The 17,060-nt window shown below is 40.3% G+C and overlaps 1 protein-coding gene across 1 annotated transcript in view; it reads right to left on the reverse strand.

The window, feature by feature from the left end:
- LOC132887957 (collagen alpha-1(XXV) chain) overlaps window positions 1-17,060 on the reverse strand; it is a 344,762-nt gene that overhangs the window by 75,057 nt on the left and 252,645 nt on the right. Inside the window, exons 11-12 of the mRNA XM_060923795.1 lie at window positions 8,110-8,136; window positions 6,957-7,001 (exon numbers count right to left, since the gene is read on the reverse strand). Of these exons, the coding sequence (XP_060779778.1) occupies window positions 6,957-7,001; window positions 8,110-8,136 (72 nt within the window). The remainder of the gene's footprint in view (window positions 1-6,956; window positions 7,002-8,109; window positions 8,137-17,060) is intronic.

Consider the following 17,060-nt stretch of genomic DNA (forward strand, 5'->3'; position numbering starts at 1 on the left):
TGATTGGCATCCCATTGTTTGAAAACACCTGACTCTAATTTCACCTTCTAATTAATTGCTAATCCTAGAGGTTCACATACTTTTGCCACTCACAGATATGTAATATTGGATCATTTTCCTCAATAAATAAATAAATGACCAAGTATAATATTTTTGTCTCATTTGTTTAACTGGGTTCTCTTTATCTACTTTTAGATCTTGTGTGAAAATCTGTTGATGTTTTAGGTCATATTTATGCAGAAATATAGAAAATTCTAAAGGGTTCACAAACTTTCAAGCACCACTTTATATATACTCTCTACCTGAGAACATTCAAACCTATGTATATGTACATACCACTATATGGTGTAGTAATGCTTGTCTAAAATACATCTAATGCATTAGTTTCTGGAGTTAAGTTTTTCATCAATATGATGTCAAAGTAATTGGTTTAAATCAAATCTCTATGGCATGATGATTTGATGGTGGAACTAATTTGCTTTATAATGAAACTTTACAGCACCAGAGATGCATTTCATAAGGCTTGGCACCCAGCAGTCCAAAGACAGGCATGGAATTTGCAATTTTGCAATGTTTCCAAGTAACTCCTGTCAGAAAATGATCTTTCTCTGTTTCTTATGCACATACAACCTACTTTTCTTTTTCATATCTATTTACAGGCTTGTGAAGATTACTGTGTGTGTGTGTGTGTGTGTGTGTGTGTGTGTGTGTGTGTGTGTGTGTGTGTGTGTGTGTGAGATGTTCTCTGTATTTTTTTTTATTTAACAATACAATATGGGAATGATCATTTTTCTATGACAAAACTTTTTCACTTCAATATAATTCTATTTAAAGTAAGTTTTGTCTTCATAATTTCATCATGAGATTCAGATGTGAATAAATCTGATGGACTAAATGGAGGGAAACATGAGAAGCTAACTTATTTAGTCCCAGATACAGCATGTTTGACGTAAAGAAAACCCAAGAAGGGAACTACTGAAACAACACCATGAACACTCCAAGATCTGACCTGTTTTAATAAGGATTATGAGTTGTTGTAGTTCCTGATTGAGCTTTGAAAGGTCAAGATCAGCATTATCAACGTGGCGTTGAGTTTCACCATAATACTGAGCTGTTGCTTAATCTGGGTTGATCAGAAAGCAAAGCTTAGCCTGCTAGTTTCCTCCAACACTAAATGACCTTGACAGAACATTCTTTTAACCTCAACTTAGACATTTTTAAAGCATGAAGGCAGAACTGTCATGCCCTCCTCCAGCAATCTCTAAATGTTTTCTGCTTCCACAGCCTTCTGAATACCAGCTCCACCTTTGCTCACCTGCTTCTCATTTGTTACCCATTTACAGGCTATTTAAGGATATAGGGATTTAATCTTATTCCATTTAAGGCTATTTCAATTCTTGTGCAATTCAAAACTTGTGCAGAGTTTTACCATCTTTGCAAATTTTGCCAGCTTTGTGAATTATGAGAAATATTTATTCTCTGCTGTCATTTCATGTGTATGATCCTATTTTTTCATATCTCCATTTTCTACTATTGTTATTGTCGTCGTCCCCCCCCAAAAAAAAATCTGATTCCCTTGTCGTTTTCTGGATTTTTGACTTTTTGCAATATGTTTTAGATTTTGTCTTTAGACTATGTTTTGAAACATTACCTCAGGATTGTGTTTAGGCATTGTTCACTGATAAATTTATCTCTGTTTCCCTTCAGCCATTGTCCTGGCATTACAGAAAACCTTGCCACAAATGGATGGAGAAGAAAATCCAAATCTAATACTTCATGTTCCATGGCACAAAAAAACATGACTGCATAAAACATAAAAACAATTAACCCTAACTCTAAACTGTGAGGTCTATTCTGAAGTAAGTATTTTAGCAACTCTGATCACCTATTTCAGCTTTCCTGGAGGAAGAAAAAAACCCTTTCCTGTCAAGACTGCAAATACTACTTCCCCTCATCTTGCTGCTACTTAGTTCCTAACAATATGACAGCAGCCTAGACAAATTCCAGAGATGTCCTTTTTAGATTTCAATATCTGTGTCCTGCTCTGTTTGAAACTTTTAAAATCATGTTTATTTTCTCTACTTATGGGAAAAAGGGCCATATGCTCTGTGGGCACAAAGCAGGCTCCTCAAAACTGTGATAAATTTTACCCTCCTGAAAGGATTTTTTAACCCCTCAGGAGGTAGTTAAGCAGAACAACAATGATTACACCTTACTCAGGTTGTGTGCCCTGAGGCAGAGGTTTCCCTTTACTCTCTGAACATAGTGGATGGAGTGAGTCAGCTCTTATTACCACTTTCTGGAGGGGTCTCAATGGTGTGGTACCATACCACACCATTGAGATATTGCCATAACAGCTGACAAATTCTTCTTAAATACATTTCCCCAACTCTCATCTCTCGCTGCAAAGGGTAAAATGATGCTCACCCCTCTGAGGAACATGGGTCTTTGCAGTTAGGCAGAACACATCTGACAAAAAAAAAGGACATCTAAACAAGCAGTTACATCTATATTGTGGAGAGTGGGGGTCTTACCAACCTAACTGTACAGTACAGTCTTCCTTTCATCTGCCCAACACAGAAATCCAGGTTTTATTAATACACACATCCCCTTACCTCACATTCATAGTGGGTAATTATCACAAGTATCAGATGACTAGTCTTAAAGAGATACAAGGACATGGTCACCATGGTCTGTCTTTGCCCATGTGGTACACAAACAGCACAGTATCCCCCAGCTTGTTGTGGATGTTAGATTTGCTCTTGTAAACAAGCTCAAGGTCCGAGACCACTGCCATCATAAGGTACATATAGGAAGCTGGGTTATATCCATCTATCCATCCATCCATCCATCCATCCATCCATCCATCCATCCATCCATCCATTATCTGTAGCCGCTTATCTTGTGCAGGGTTACAGGCAAGCTGGAGCCTATCCCAGCTGACTATGGACAAGAAGCGGAGTACACCCTAGACAAGTTGCCAGGTCATCACAGGGCCTGGGTTATATCAAGCAGTGTTATATTCACACTTCCACTGGCTCTGCAGTGTTTTTCTTTGTATAAAAGAAGGATAGAAACCTAGACCTCTGCACTGATTACCATGGTCTAAATGCTGCTGTGGTTAAATATTACTCTCTTCTCCCACCACTTCCTGAAGCCTTACAGAAGTTAGCAAGCACGAGGTTTTTCTCTAGGTTAGATGTGGCTTTTCACTCACATGTGAAGAGGATGAGTGAAAAATTATTTTTTCCAACCACTTCTGGCCATTATGAATATTTAGGTATGCCATATGGCTTTGTTTAAACTCCTTCTGTGTTGCAGTCATTTTTTAAACAGGGAGCTCATTTACATGAGACCTATGTTCCTCTGGCCTGCAGCAACCAACTGTTAAAGTGAAGCTGCACATCACTAACTGAGCAAAGAGCTACTCCACACTGAGCACACCTACTCTATGTACATTATCGTACACACATACAGTGGTGATTGAAAGTTTGTGAACCCTTTAGAATTTTCTATATTTCTGCATAAATATGACCTAAAACGTCAGTGTGGCAGTGGGGGCATGGTCAAGCGCTGGTCTGTGACCGGAGGGCGGAGTTGGGGAAGGTAAGTGGCAGAATCACTACACCTGATGTGAATTAACCTGTGTTTGTGTGTCTTCCCAGCAGCCGCGCCCTATTTAAGGAAGAGAGCGAGAGCAGAGCAGGCTCTCTCCCGACCAGAACACATGTGTGTGGCGTGTGTGTGTGTGTGTGTATATATAGATAGATAGATAATGAATAAATGTGTAGAAGCTGAAAAGCTGTCAATAAAAGAGTGGTTGAGAACTCAGTACTGGCCTGCCGTGCTTCTGTGCTCCACCCACCTAGAACGCTTGTTACAGTGGTGCCGAAACCCGGGAATTGGAGCGCCGAGGCAGAAGCACGGCAGGCCAGTACTGAGTTCTCAATCACTCTTTTATTGACAGCTTTTCAGCTTCTACATGTTTATTCATATATATATATCTATATATACACACACACACACACACACACACACACACACACACACACGTGTTCTGGTCGGGAGAGAGCCTGCTCTGCTCTCGCTCTCTTCCTTAAATAGGGAGTGGCTGCTGGGAAGACACACAAACACAGGTTAATTCACATCAGGTGTAGTGATTCTGCCACTTACCTTCCCCGACTCCGCCCTCTGGTCACAGACCGACGCTTGACCACGCCCCCACTGCCACAGTCAGATTTTCACACAAGTCCTAAAAGTAGATAAAGAGAACCCAGTTAAACAAATGAGACAAAAATATTATACTTGGTCATTTATTTATTGAGGAAAATGATCCAATATTACATATCTTTGAGTGGCAAAACTATGTGAACCTCTAGGATTAGCAGTTAATTTGAAGGTGAAATTAGAGTCAGGTGTTTTCTATCAATGGGAGGACAATCAGGTGTGAGTGGGCACCCTGTTTTATTTAAAGAGCAGGGATCTATCAAAGTCTGATCTTCACAACACATGTTTGTGGAAGTGTATCATGGCACGAACAAAGGAGATTTCTGAAGACCTCAGAAAAAGCATTGTTGATGCTCATCAGGCTGGAAAAGGTTACAAAACCATCTCTAAAGAGTTTGGACTCCACCAATCCACAGTCAGACAGATTGTGTACAAATGGAGGAAATTCAAGACCATTGTTACCCTCCCCAGGAGTGGTCGACCAACAAAGAGCACTCCAAGAGCAAGGCATGTAATAGTTGGCGAGGTCACAAAGGACCCCTGGGTAACTTCTAAGCAACTGAAGGCCTCTCTCACATTGGCTAATGTTAATGTTCATGAGTCCATCATCAGGAGAACACTGAACAGCCATGGTGTGCATGGCAGGGTTGCAAGGAGAAAGCCACTGCTCTCCAAAAAGAACATTTGCTGCTCATCTGCAGTTTGCTAAAGATCATGTGGACAAGCTAGAAGGCTATTGGAAAAATGTTTTGTGGACAGATGAGATCAAAATAGAACTTTTTGGTTTAAATGAGAAGCGTTACGTTTGGAGAAAGGAAAACACGGCATTCCAGCATAAGAACCTTATCCCATCTGTGAAACATGGTGGTGGTAGTATCATGGTTTGGGCCTGTTTTGCTGCATCTTGGCCAGGATGGCTTGCAATCATTGATGGAACAATGAATTCTGAATTATACAGCGAATTCTAAAGGAAAATGTCAGGACACCTGTCCATGAACTGAATCTCAAGAGAAGGTGGGTCATGCAGCAAGACAACAACCCTAAGCACACAAGTCGTTCTACCAAAGAATGGTTAAAGAAGAATAAAGTTAACGTTTTGGAATGGCCAATTCAAAGTCCTGACCTTAATCCTGATGTTGTGGAAGGACCTGAAGCGAGCAGTTCATGTGAGGAAACCCACCAACATCCCAGAGTTGAAGCTGTTCTGTATGGAGGAATGGGCTAAAATTCCTCCAAGCCGGTGTGCAGGACTGATCAACCGTTACTGGAAATGTTTAGTTGCAGTTATTGCTGCACAAGGGGGTCACACCAGATACTGAAAGCAAAGGTTCACATACTTTTGCCACTCACAGATATGTAATATTGGATCATTTTCCTCAATAAATAAATGACCAAGTATAATATTTTTGTCTCATTTGTTTAACTGGGTTCTCTTTATCTACTTTTAGGACTTGTATGAAAATCTGATGATGTTTTAGGTCATATTTATGCAGAAATATAGAAAGTTCTACAGGGTTCATAAACTTTCAAGCACCACTGTACATCCCCAAAGACTCACGTATTCTCCCAGCCACATAAATAAAATTCTCACAGTTCTCAGACCACATGGTTCCACCTGTCTATAGACCTTCTAACTGTCCTACTATCCTCAGTGGGGAACATCACCCAACTACTGGTCATGTAAACACATTTTCCATTTTCTAAATGACATTCCTAATAATATGGTATCAGACCACTGTCCTGGGTTCACCTCCTTGATAGGGAAAGCATTTATGGACCAGCTATGGGGAAGTCTTAGCATCATTTCTGGCCATCAGGCACAATGCAATAGGCATACTTTAATCACAATACAGGTAGTCGTCGACTTACGTCTGCGTTTGGTTACAACTGACCGGTCGTAAACCGATCTGGTCGTAAGTCGGCCTATGTTAAATGAACGTAAGTATATTGTGATGTGTAATGATATTGTAATCATCTTAAAGTCTTATTTTATCAACATTTTCTTATTTCAATACCTTGGCTCATTATTTGGTTTAAGTCAAACACTGCATACTACACTGCGTACAGTACAATTCGTTTAACATGTGCAAAACAAAAAATACGAAATACAGGTGTGAAAAATAGAAAACATTGAAACATACAAAAATATAAATGTAAAACATAACAAAATGCAAAACGTAGTGACCGCTGGCATGACTGGTGCTTGGCTGTGGGTCGTCTACATCATCATCAGCTGTTGCAGCACTCGGGCTGGCGGGAGGATTTGCTCTTTCCATAAACATGGTAAGCCTTGTCTGAATTGTTTGTTTCTTTTTCTCCGTAATTACCGTAATTACCAACACAAATGGACGATACCGTAATTGCCAACACAAACGGACACGGGAGAAGTTTACTGTACCGGGATACTGCTCACACTGGGAAACACTCGTCAGTCATAACCAGACGGTCGTAAAGTCGATCAGTCGTAAGTTGCATAGGTCGTAAGTCGACGACTGTCATATGCCTAAAACTCTCTGTCAAGTTCATCCAATGGGCTTAATCACTTCCAGTGTGTGTTGGGGTCCAGTCTGTTTTTATTAATTGGGGCTCTGTTGGACCATTTTCCCGGCTTTATTAGAAGACTGAGAAGCAGTAATAACAACTCTAACATGGTAGTATGAACTGATATTATGATTTCAGACCCTAAGATTATATAACTTACATGTGTCAAAAGTTAAGTGAAATCTTACCTTCAATCCGTCAATACCTGGAATGCCAGTTGGCCCAGTGGAGCCCTATAAATAAAGAAACACATTTGATTAAATGGACACCCTTAAATTAATTTTGCTTTGATTTTTTTTTTAATTAACTGAAATAGTGAAGCCATCTGAGTTCATATCTGGTTGACGAATACTTGAAGAAGAAGAGAGGGTCCCATATACGATTCGTACATTGGGGGAGTGCCTGTTAGAGAGCGCACTTGTCCTGGGCCATCGGCATAGTGAGGTAGGGTGGCCAGTTCCTTTCCTCGCCGCCTTTCTTCCCCCAGTGTTTCCACCAGGTCCCCATTCACTGCTGGGTGGACAGGGAGCGAGCCCCAGATCCCCGTCGAGCCGAGGCTCGAACCGGGGACCGTTCACTTAGTGGTCAAGCGCTCTAACCACTTGGCCACTTCGCCTCCACGAATACTTGAAACGTACTACAAACTGGCACCACTAGATACGTTGTCAGGCAAGGAACAGGTCCTCATTAAAATGTGAAATTTCTCTCTCCTGTAAGATACAGTAGTGCTAGCCACAAAATCTATGATTCTCTTGTTGAATATCGAGCCTGTTTGTTAAGACTGCCAGACCAAATATCTTGTGTATTGAGGCTGGAAAAAACACCTGGCATAGAAAACTGACAAGAAACAGAACTCTACTATGGATTCTGCTGCTATAGCATGTTTACAGCTCTGCATGTTACAGTTAGCTATTACTGTTCTATTGTTACATTATGTCTCAGTGTATCAATAGAATCTCCTATGCAAGATATGAGATGTTTGTTATCCAATCATTAGATGCTGAATTAGATAACTATTAACTTGTTGACTAGTAATATCTCTTTATATTTTCTGTTCATTAGGTTTTGTACAAAATATGTACATTTTACATTTCTTCTTTGCATGGCAAACTGTGCAGTAAATGGTTACTTGACATGCTGTTCAGTAATTTGCAAGTATAGGCCGTAGTTTGCTCAATCAAATATTTTCTTGATCACAACAATTCAGGCAGTACAGTATGTACCTCTAGTATTAACCTTCATTTTAAACCAACCTTGTGATACATTACCCAATTTCCATGATATATGACTCATTGGAATAAGAACCATAGTTAGGCCTGAAAAGAATTACTTCAACTATACCTTGAGTCCTGGAGGGCCCTCGGGTCCCTGGAAAAAAAAAAGACAGATAAAAGAGGTATGAATTCATATAATTTCCTCTGCCAGTACAGTCCTTAGAGATTACTTACCCTGCCCAAGCAAGGCTTATAAGTAATTAAAGCAAGCTATTCAAGTCCTGGATGAAGAAAAAAAAATCAACCAAATGCCTGTTGAGGAAAATGGTGCTTTTTAATATTGATTTTCTAGTTTTCTATTTTTATTCTACAAATCTACCAATCTATCGCTCTACCTATCGATGTGGCCAAAGTTACACACATCCACAAGAATATCATATGGATCATTACCCCAGAGACATTACTATGGGTGCTTTCTCATCAGATCAAGTGAGGCTATATCAAACACCAATAAGTACCTAAGAAAAACTTCAGAGATAAAATGCCTGTGACAGTGGATCAGGTATGGTGTATGATACATATAGTAAATATGCAGCAGTTGTTGTCAGTCATCTTTCTGTGGTCTGATACTATGTATGGGTGTTTTGGACTAATTAACATCATTACAGCAAATATTTCATCCAAGTCAAGAGGACATTTAGCTGACATCCTGCTTTGAGCATGCTTATGCAATGCTAAGGATGCCATATTGTGCATATATTGGAGACACTCTATGCCAAACTATGTCCAGGTGCAAATGCCATTAGAATGGCTACTTCAAATGTTCCAAGTACTCAGAACAGGCCCTGTAGTGGAAAATAGCCTAGAGAGAGAGAGTCATACTCTTCTCTCTGACCAACCTTGACCCTAGAGTTTTCATAGGATGCTGCATTTCATCACTTCATGAGTGGGTTCCAAAAGATCTCTCTGATCCTGCCCTGTCAACCAGAAGAAGGCTAGTGCATGGCATAAAACAAGAACACCGCTATCTCCTTGACAGATCTCTGCTTGTGCAGGCTAACTGAAAGTTGGCCCAGTGTTTAACCACTGTGATGAATCATAGTGTCTGTTGAGGACAAGTTCAAGCCATATTGAATGTATCAAGTTCAGAACTCCCTCTGTTTCCGTGAGTGATGAATTTCACAGTAAATATCACATTAGGAGCCCAAGCTCAGATATTGTCCATATGTCGGCAGACAATGTCTGTGGTCTATCGTGTCAGACATTACATCTTGCCTACCCAATTTTCCAAACTAAACAGAACTAAACCAAAGCTTTGTCTCAGCACTTTGGAGATTAGTCAGTATTGAAAGAAAGCAAATAATAGGCTATTAGGCAACAATTCAAATGATAAATTATTCTTTTCCTGTTCACTCCTTTTCTTCCTGTCTCTGCTTGGCAGTTTAACCGAATGAAAATACTTCCCCCTGTAATTGGCAATAGACACTAAAAGTCACTAACAAACCTCTTTTTACGGTCTGTAATGCAGACTAATTCAGGTAAATTTAAAAAAAAAACTTCTACTTTATTCTGATTCAAATGCATTTGAATACTTCATCAGGAAACACAGATTCATTTCTGAATAAAATACATCCATATTATTTACTAAAGGAACCTTAATACCTCTTAACTATAGCTATGTCATATTTGTACAGGTACATCATATGCCTGTATCCTTTGTCATTCATATAATTATTCACTCAGCCACTTATGTGGCATCAGCAAAATGCATACACCATGCAGATAAAGGATAAAAGCTTCATCAATTATCACATTGGGGAAAATGTGATTTTGACCTTGGCATGGTTATTGATGCTTAATGTGTGTGTCCCTCTTTCCACCATGGGACAGTTTTAGCTCAACACCACAGACCACGTCTTTTGCTCAAAGTTGTGTGATGGTTTTGGTTGTAAAGCGGTGGCTTTTAATGGTGGACAGAATCCAGTAGAGGTTGGCAGAGTGTGTTGCAAAGCTGCATGTGCAACTTGCTTGTGTTTTGCCACAGTCGGAAATCTGAAAGCAAGCAAGCAGCTGGCATTATTTTTTCCCCTTTCTCCCTTTTCTGTCTGTCTCTTCATTTTTTTTTTCACATTCACATACACACATTGTTGTTGTTTTTGTTGTAGTTGTCCATCATCTACAATGATGGCGATAGGCTGGAAAAAAACTTGTGCATGAGGAGATTAAGGTGAGGCAGCTGGTGCACAGTGACTGCTCCACACACTTGGCCAAGCAAACATTAGATCTGATGGCAAGACAAGTTGAGAAGATTGAATGAGAAGGCTTGGTTACAATGAATGGCTGGAACCTGCTACTACGTCTGAGGGGAACACCCTTCAGGGAGGCACTTCAAAGCACACTGCTGACGACGCCCAAAATGACCGAAGCAGACTTGATGCAGAGGGAGCCATATGAGCCCCATATCCCTGGAGATTCCTGTCAGGGACCTCACCCTTAGCCAGAGCTTCATTAGCTGGGTGGTTCTCCACTATAGTTGCAAATTGGTGTCACCTCACTTAACAAGTATTCTGAGACCAGGCCTTTAAATAAAATCAGGGTGTCTGTGTTCATATGCCTTCCTATTGATTATAAAAATTAATTTATATTAAATTTTATCCACTCAAATATAATAGTGTTGGTAGAATTTTTCATTGGAAGTACCCAAGGGGGTCCAAAATGCGTGTCTCATACATCCCAGAAGGAAAATAAACCCTTGCTGAAAAATATTTATTGGTGTTATTATTTTGTGTCACCCATTTAAATATGATCAATATTGTCCATGCAGCATGAAGAAAAGCACATTTTGAAAATATTTCCAATACTAGTCAGAAATTTTCCCACCAAGAAATTGATTTTTGGTGTCCCAAGTAATTAAGTCAGTACACTAACAGTACTAACTACTAGAGACACCTGGGGAAAATGGACAGAACTATTCTAATGAGATGACTGCAGTGCATTGTGGGAATCCCACAAGTTCAAGGGAGGGAAACATTGAATTTCATATTGTGGTAGTTTTCCAGCATTGTTCAGGTTCGTATGGCAATTTTTAACAGAATTTATAATAGCAGTCAATACACTAACACTTCTAGAATGATGTAGGCCCAGCTTTGTCATGAAAACATGTTTGTGCCATGAATGTGAGTTAGAAGACCTTTCAACTAGACTACAATGCACAGGCATCATATACACATCTGCACCCTGGTGACCAGATGATGAACTATTTGTCCATACACTAACAGTCCATACACTAACACCGGGGTCTGTTTGTGTACTGACTATTGTGTTAGTGTATTGACCAATTTGATAGGACGACAGTTTGATGTCTCTCGATCCCTTTTGTCAACCTACTAGTATATAGGCCTATACCTAGTACATGTATCCTACCAGGATATCTTTAAAGGTTTTCTGATTAGGCCTAGTCAATTTCTGAGAGTGTCTGTGTACTGACTTAAAAATTTGAATTTGCCCCCCCATACTCACCTTTTACAAACTGTTAATTTTACTTCCAGCTTCCCCTACTTACTACCTGGTTGAATGATTGATCTTTACTGTTCTGCTCAAATAATCAACTTCGTTGTCTTATTTTTGAACGTCAGTACACAAACATGCTGTCAGTACACAAACACTGCACCCTTTTAATACATATATTTATTGTTCTATTGTGATAAATATACATTTTCAAATAGAATTATTTATAAGGCCCAGATTTGTAATTGGGGTCAATTACATTTTGATTTTGGTCAGAGATTATGGATTTATTAGGCATTTCAGAGACCTGTTTGTGTACTGACAGAGACAAGGGCAACCTTGACCTTGAAATGACCTTGACCTTTGACCTTGAATTTTGCCATATCGAGCAATAAGAAGATACTTTGATAAAACTCCAAAATTGGCTACCAGAATTCTGTCTTATGAACTTATCAGTTTGCTCAAGGTCCATATCCCAATTTGCAACTATAGTGGAGAACCACCCAGCTACCCAGCCGTAAGGCTGAGAATCCTGAGTTGCGCCACTGGGAGGTGAAGTTGGCTTAGCCTCAAAGAAGTAGTTCGACAGCAATAGGACTTATAAATGCCCTGCTACCTAGAGACTGAAGTCTTAAGTTGCACTGTTCAGCCACTTACCCCCCCCCCACACACTCCACACACACACACACACACACACACACACACACACACACACACACACAGGTTGATGCTGCAATTGCAAGTCATATAGACACAAATAAGCTACCATATCGAGATGTGAGACTTTACCATAAATGTTACCCTGGTAACATTTAAATGGAAGTAACCCCAAATTCCGCTATGTACCATTCGGTTCTCAAACCTGTTGAAATTTGGATAGGTTCTCAAAAGGCTCCAAGGCAGAACTGGCTTTGCTCTGGCACCAGTACTGTCCTGGTGGAAAAAAGCTTTTGCTTGACTGACAGGAGTGGAACTTGATATGTTCTTCTGCTGTTGTAGCCCATCTACCTCAAGGTTCAATGGATTGTGTTTTCTGAGATGCTTTTCTGCTCACCACTGTTGCAAAGAGTGAGTTACTGTACCCTTCCTGTCAGCTTGAACCAGTGTAACCATCTTCCTCTGACCTCTCTTACCAATAAGGCATTCTGCCCACATGCATGAATCTGACTATTGCTGATAATGTCTTAGAGATCTTATTCTCTGACATTTGTTGTGTACATACAGTAAAACATTGGATATAGTCATTAGAGGTGCAACAGTCTACTAGCCTAGTAAACTAGACCCACCCGCCTAGCGGCCAAAAATATTTTTGCCTAGCGAGTGGGTCTAGCCTCGCACCATATAAACAAAAACACCCCGGGCATCAAATCGTGCCCGCCAATCACAACGCAAGGTTTTTGTTTGGATTCTTTGGGCGGGCTTTTGCAGGAGTGACGACAAAGCTGCGTGATGCTGGAGAAAGCACAACAGGAAAGATGGCTATGGCTAGTGAACAGCGCTAGTTTGACTCCGCTTTGGAATCAGTTTTAGAAGAATTAGACTTGGAGTTTTCGTTGAAACATGAGCAGGAAGAGGCTCTCCGCTCATTCCTTTTCAAGAAGGACGTTTTCGCTGTTTTGCCGACCGGCTATGGCAAAAGTCTGATCTACCAGCTGGCTCCGCTCGTAGCCAAAAGGATGGGGCTAGTTTGTGCAGTACGAAGAATTAATAAACAGCTTTGAAACATTACTTTTTGATTGTTTCTTATTTTCCCATTATTTTAAATTTAAGGGAAATTATTTCACCAAACACCACTAAATAAAAACTCTCAAAAACAGTTTAAGCAAACCCTTGAAAAACACTTGAAAAAAATAAGAGTGTATGTTAAGTATGTGGTACAGACTCCAAACTTGTGGTCATTATCTCCAAACTTCTTAATATCTAGAACCTGTTTATTAATTAATATGCATTTTGAAAAATTATTTATTTCAAGGTCTCCCCCACTGCGCGCTCTGACTACGTCACAGTCACTGTTGCGCTGATTGGTCAGAGCGTTGGCCTATACGCACAGAGACAGTTTGAAAGACAGCGGTTTGTTCCTCCCACACCCGTCGGAAATGTCTACGGATCGAGGCCAGACTAAATATTCACATTTAGTCTGGCTTGCCAGGCTAACGGTTTACAGCAGTGCATCGAGAACCGATTCCACCACTTTTGGTTCAATATTCGATGTCAAATCACCTTGTTTCAGTTCGGTACTCCATACTGAGTACTTCGCCATTACTGCTCGGCTCAGGCAATTACTAAAACCCGGGACGGGATGTCACCGGTTTTAGCAACAACCGTGGGGAGATCACTGCCCGAGCGATATGTCATGTCCCGTTCTGTCCCAGGTTTTACCAACAACCCTCGACTCACACTCTGGGAGAACTGGTGCAACTGAACTTACTTTCCTTTTTAAAAAAAATAAAATAAGTACTTTCCTTTTCTTGAAGTTTTATTTAATTGTTGGTACTGCACCCTCTTTCAATACGGACTGATGTTTTTGTGATAAAAGTGCAACCTGCTAAGAGCCTGTTTGACCAAGTTGAATCTGAAATTCAGAATTACAAAGGAGAAGAGCTTCTTAAATTAGATTCAGACCCCCTTGCTTGGTGGAGAGCTATGTCTGTGCGGGGGAAATACCCAATCCTCTCGCAATTTGCAAAGAAAACCTTAGGTGCGCCAGCAACCAGTGTTGCCAGTGAAAGAGTGTTCTCTACAGCTAGAGACACTGTAACTGCACAGAGAGCTTGTCTCTCAAGTGAGAATGTTGAAATGCTTGTGTTCTTAGCAAAAAACATGAAAATACCTGACGACCTGATGTAGTCTGTGTATGGCGACATTCTGCATTTCTTTTGGCCACGCCTGCACTGTAATGTGGCATCTGTACTGTTCTAAAATCTAGACCAAAGCAAGGGAGACTTCTCATGATGCATTAATGTTGTTACCACTATTGACTTTTGTCTAGTCTTGTAAATGTCTTATTTGACATATCATTATGTTATGCAATGTATTTATGTTTGTCTCATCTCATCTCATTATCTCTAGCCGCTTTATCCTTCTACAGGGTCGCAGGCAAGCTGGAGCCTATCCCAGCTGACTACGGGCGAAAGGCGGGGTACCTCCTGGACAAGTCGCCAGGTCATCACAGGGCTGACACATAGACACAGACAACCATTCACACTCACATTCACACCTACGGTCAATTTAGAGTCACCAGTTAACCTAACCTGCATGTCTTTGGACTGTGGGGGAAACCGGAGCACCCGGAGGAAACCCACGCGGACACGGGGAGAACATGCAAACTCCATACAGAAAGGCCCTTGCCGGCCACGGGGCTCGAACCCGGACCTTCTTGCTGTGAGGCGACAGCGCTAACCACTACACCACCGTGCCGCCCTATTTATGTTTGTGATAAATTTAATTAATTATTATTAATAATTGTTATGTTTTACGTTTGTTATGAATAAAAAAACACAAAAACCGGATCTGCTTGTATTGTATCGAAATTAATCGAACCGAGCTGTCAGTATCGTAATACGTATCAGACCGAAGTTTGAGTGTATCGTTGCTGCCCTCATAGTCATTCACAGTAACCATATTGGATTGACAGTGGATAGTATTAGATAGCAAACATAGTATTAGATCTCATCTTTCATAGTAGATTTGAAGAATTGAGATTTCTTTAAATGAGTGGCATACTACATTGCTTTTATTGGATAAATACTGATCGATTTGCTACTTCATACAAATAAAGGTTGTATAGTTTTCCCCCCTAACTTTCAAGATATTTTCATCAGTAGTCCCATTTTTTAAAAGATAATATAATGTACCATCACTATCGTACCTTCCATCATGATCCTGCACATCAGCACACCACAGAGTTGTGTATCTTACTGATGTTCCATATTTAGCATCCCCCCCACACACACCTCAAGCTGTGTGCATGACTGCAAATCACCTCTGGAAAGCAGAGGGTCCCTTAATTTTACCCAGAGCAGCCTTATAGCACTGATGAGTCCTGATAGATTCTGCAAATATTTCTATTTTTTCTACTCTACTCTGCTCCATGCCAACTTTATCTAAATAACCAATACCACATGTCCTGGATGTCTTTGGAAAACCGTGGAATTTTGTCTATTTGATAGCAGAATCTCCAAGTGCAACTTTATGCGATGTAGATACTGGGCTCTGGAGAAGTGCATTGAATTGGTATTTCTTCTTTTTTTTCCTGCTAAAACCGATTTTCCCCAAAAGATTGTTTACTACTGCAAAAATGATTACAATAGCTTGTCTGTAAAATTACTCATTTGTTTGCTCTGTTCACCAGATAGCTATCGCTGAATGCTAAGAATGCAAAGTTTATACACTTTCATAAAGAAACAGAAGGCAAAATACTGAGGAAACCTAAGATTATATATAATTAGTTCTATTTCTAGTGCAAGACATTAGTACTGTATGCTAATCAACATTTTATATAAGTTAAGCATGAACTTTTTACTCCTTATTACATGAAAAATGATTGTCATAATAAAACCATCATATAAGCATGACCCATATACTTCTCCTTGTACACCATATCCAAGGATTGTTCATCTCCTCTCTCCCCTTCAGGCCCCAATCTACATATCTCTGGCATCCTTGTACTCTTTTAAACATACTGCCCACATTTGTGTCTCGCTTTACACCCTTAGTACTTGACAGTGAATAACTTGGTCTGAACTGACAGATCTTATGAAATTGTTGTGAGGAAACTTTCCTTAAATTTGTTAATGAAAAAGCAGTATCCAGTTGCTGTTAATTAGAAACGCTTAGCCCTTATAACAAACTCCATGTGAAAAAAAAAATTGAATGGTACCATGACATGTTGCTGTTCCAACTTAAACTGCTTCTACTAAACCAGTTTTTAAACTCTAGTAGTATTTTGCTGTAAGTTATGATATTGTAAGTGTGATGCAATCTGTAAGTAATTCAACTTAAAAAAATCATTAATTACTGTTGGACAGCAAAACTTTAATAAGTTTGGTTTTACTATGTTAGATCAAGTTGCATGGTTTTGACAACCAAAGAGCAAGTTAACAATGTGACAATGTGCAATTTTCCAGCCAATGATACTGTTTTTTTTTGCAAAGTGATAAGAGTAGCGGGCGGCACGGTGGTGTAGTGGTTAGCGCTGTCGCCTCACAGCAAGAAGGTCCTGGGTTCGAGCCCCGGGGCCGGCAAGGGCCTTTCTGTGCGGAGTTTGCATGTTGTCCGCGTGGGTTTCCTCCGGGTGCTCCGGTTTCCCCCACAATCCAAAGACATGCAGGTTAGGTTAACTGGTGACTCTAAATTGACCGTGAGTGTGAATGGTTGTCTGTGTCTATGTGTCAGCCCTGTGATGACCTGGCGACTTGTCCAGGGTGTACCCCGCCTTTCGCCCATAGTCAGCTGGGATAGGCTCCAGCTTGCCTGCGACCCTGTAGAAGGATAAAGCGGCTAGAGATAATGAGATGAGATAAGAGTAGCTGTTAAACAGCATCTCCAATGAATTTTAAAATTTCTTAAACT

The sequence above is a fragment of the Neoarius graeffei genome, chromosome 1, assembly GCF_027579695.1.
Source record: "Neoarius graeffei isolate fNeoGra1 chromosome 1, fNeoGra1.pri, whole genome shotgun sequence".
Lineage (NCBI taxonomy): Eukaryota > Metazoa > Chordata > Actinopteri > Siluriformes > Ariidae > Neoarius > Neoarius graeffei.